We start from the raw sequence: 1,924 nt of genomic DNA on the forward strand, positions 1-1,924 counted from the left end.
TAACATAGAAAGATAATGAATTGCTTAATACAAACTCTATTTAGCAAAATAGAGTTTCCTCTATTAAGTTTGCTCCATTAAGCTGTGTAATTCACATTTTGCACAAAAACAAAATCCAGTGTGAATTAGAAATAAACTCAAAATAAAACCATGTGACTTTAAGTAATAAAACTATGGACTTTTTTTATTTTTTGGTTAAATTTTAATAATATAACATGGGGAAACAAGTACTTGAATTTTGCTTATGGAAGTATGAGCTACTGAAATTGTCTAAAATGAAATGACAATACTTATCAAAAATTAACAGAACAAACTTTTTATACTGCAATTTCATTTCTATTAATATACCTAGAAAAATGCTTGCAGAGATATGAATATATATGTGTATATATGTTTGTAGGTGTGTGTATACAGACACATTAATTTATTCATCAATCATAATGATACCCCAAACCATTGACTGGATCTCATAGGTCTAGTAATAGGTGAGCTATTATCTTTATGAAGAAACTATTTCAATCAAATTTCAAGCCTCATCTTTGGAACAGAATATTTTTACTACCTTATCTCTAATGTGCTTGGTCTTTATCCCATAGATAAAGGGGTTGAGGAATGGTGGGACCAGTAGGTAAAGACTGGACAAGGTGATATGTACATATGATGGGATATAAGATCCAAATCTGTGAGTAAAAAATGAAAAAAAAGCAAGGAGATAGAATTGGAAGAAGACATATATATGGGGAATACATGTATTAAATACGTTAAGTCGTGCCTCTCTCAGAGGCAAGTGAAAGACAGTGATAAATATTTGAATATAGGAGAGGGTGATGAAAATGAAGTCAAGCCCACCAACAATAAATGCTCCAAGGATACCATAGACCTTATTAATGTAAACATCTTCAGTGGCAAGCTTCACAAGGGCCATGTGTTCACAGTAAGTGTGGGATATTAACTTGATTCGGTAGAGTTTCAGAGGGCATTTTATAAGCAATAGGCATGGAATTACCAGAATGGCAGGCCGCAATGTCACTCCAACTACAATATAAGTGACTAGCTGTCGAGTGAATACTATAGCATGCCTCAGAGGATAACAGATCGCTACATAGCGGTCCAGAGCCATGGCTAGCAGGACTCCTGATTCAATGCCTTGAAATGTGTGGATGAGCCACATCTGAAAGAGGCAAGCATCAAAATATATCTCTGGCAAATGGAACCAAAAAATACCAAGCATCTTGGGCACAATGCTGGTGCTAAGTGTTAGGTGCTAAGTGTTAGGTGTGGCTCCTAACGTGGCCAGGAAGATATACATGGGTTCATGGAGGCTTGGCTCCGATTTGATGATGATCAAAAGTAGAGAATTTCCAATCAGAGCAATGACATACATAGCACAGAATGGAATCCCAATCCAGCATTGTACAGATTCAAAACCGGGGATCCCAATAAATGTCAGCACAAAGGGCATGAACAAGGTACCATTTGTAATAGGCAGGGCCATTCAGGGGTCTTCTTAGAAAGGGGAGAAAGTTTGCCAAGCTGTGATTCTCTGTACTTTTATATATTTTATGCTTATCCAATCACAAAGTTATTGAATAGCAGAATTAGGAGAACCAACTCCATCAACTTACTTATCTTTTTTTTAATGAATGAAAAAATGCCAATATAAAGACCCATAGAAAGGTTCACCAGTTTACACTTTAGCAAAATCATCCAGCCACACTCAGTGAAGACTTCTGAACATCATTTCTGAGAAGAGGCCAATGTGATCAACCTGCTTAGTGGTGCTTTCCTTGTTCCCCAACTCCATTTTCTGTTTCCTCTTCCAACCTGTTCATGGAAAGCAGGAATACAAATATTTATATTTGGAATTATATTTTAGACACAGAAATACAAACATTTATTCTAGCTTTAGCCCCAAGTGTTCAAA

General features: G+C 36.0%; 1 protein-coding gene across 1 annotated transcript; it reads right to left on the reverse strand.

The window, feature by feature from the left end:
- Positions 1-538: 538 nt before the first annotated feature.
- Positions 539-1,495, reverse strand: LOC101150278 (olfactory receptor 52A4-like). The gene is given in 2 exon segments (XM_019036056.3): positions 539-706; positions 709-1,495. Coding segments are annotated over 2 exon segments (924 nt in total). The 3' UTR covers positions 539-569.
- Between the last annotated feature and the right edge of the window lie 429 nt (positions 1,496-1,924).

This window comes from Gorilla gorilla, chromosome 9 (assembly GCF_029281585.2).
Source record: "Gorilla gorilla gorilla isolate KB3781 chromosome 9, NHGRI_mGorGor1-v2.1_pri, whole genome shotgun sequence".
Taxonomy (NCBI): Eukaryota; Metazoa; Chordata; class Mammalia; order Primates; family Hominidae; genus Gorilla; species Gorilla gorilla.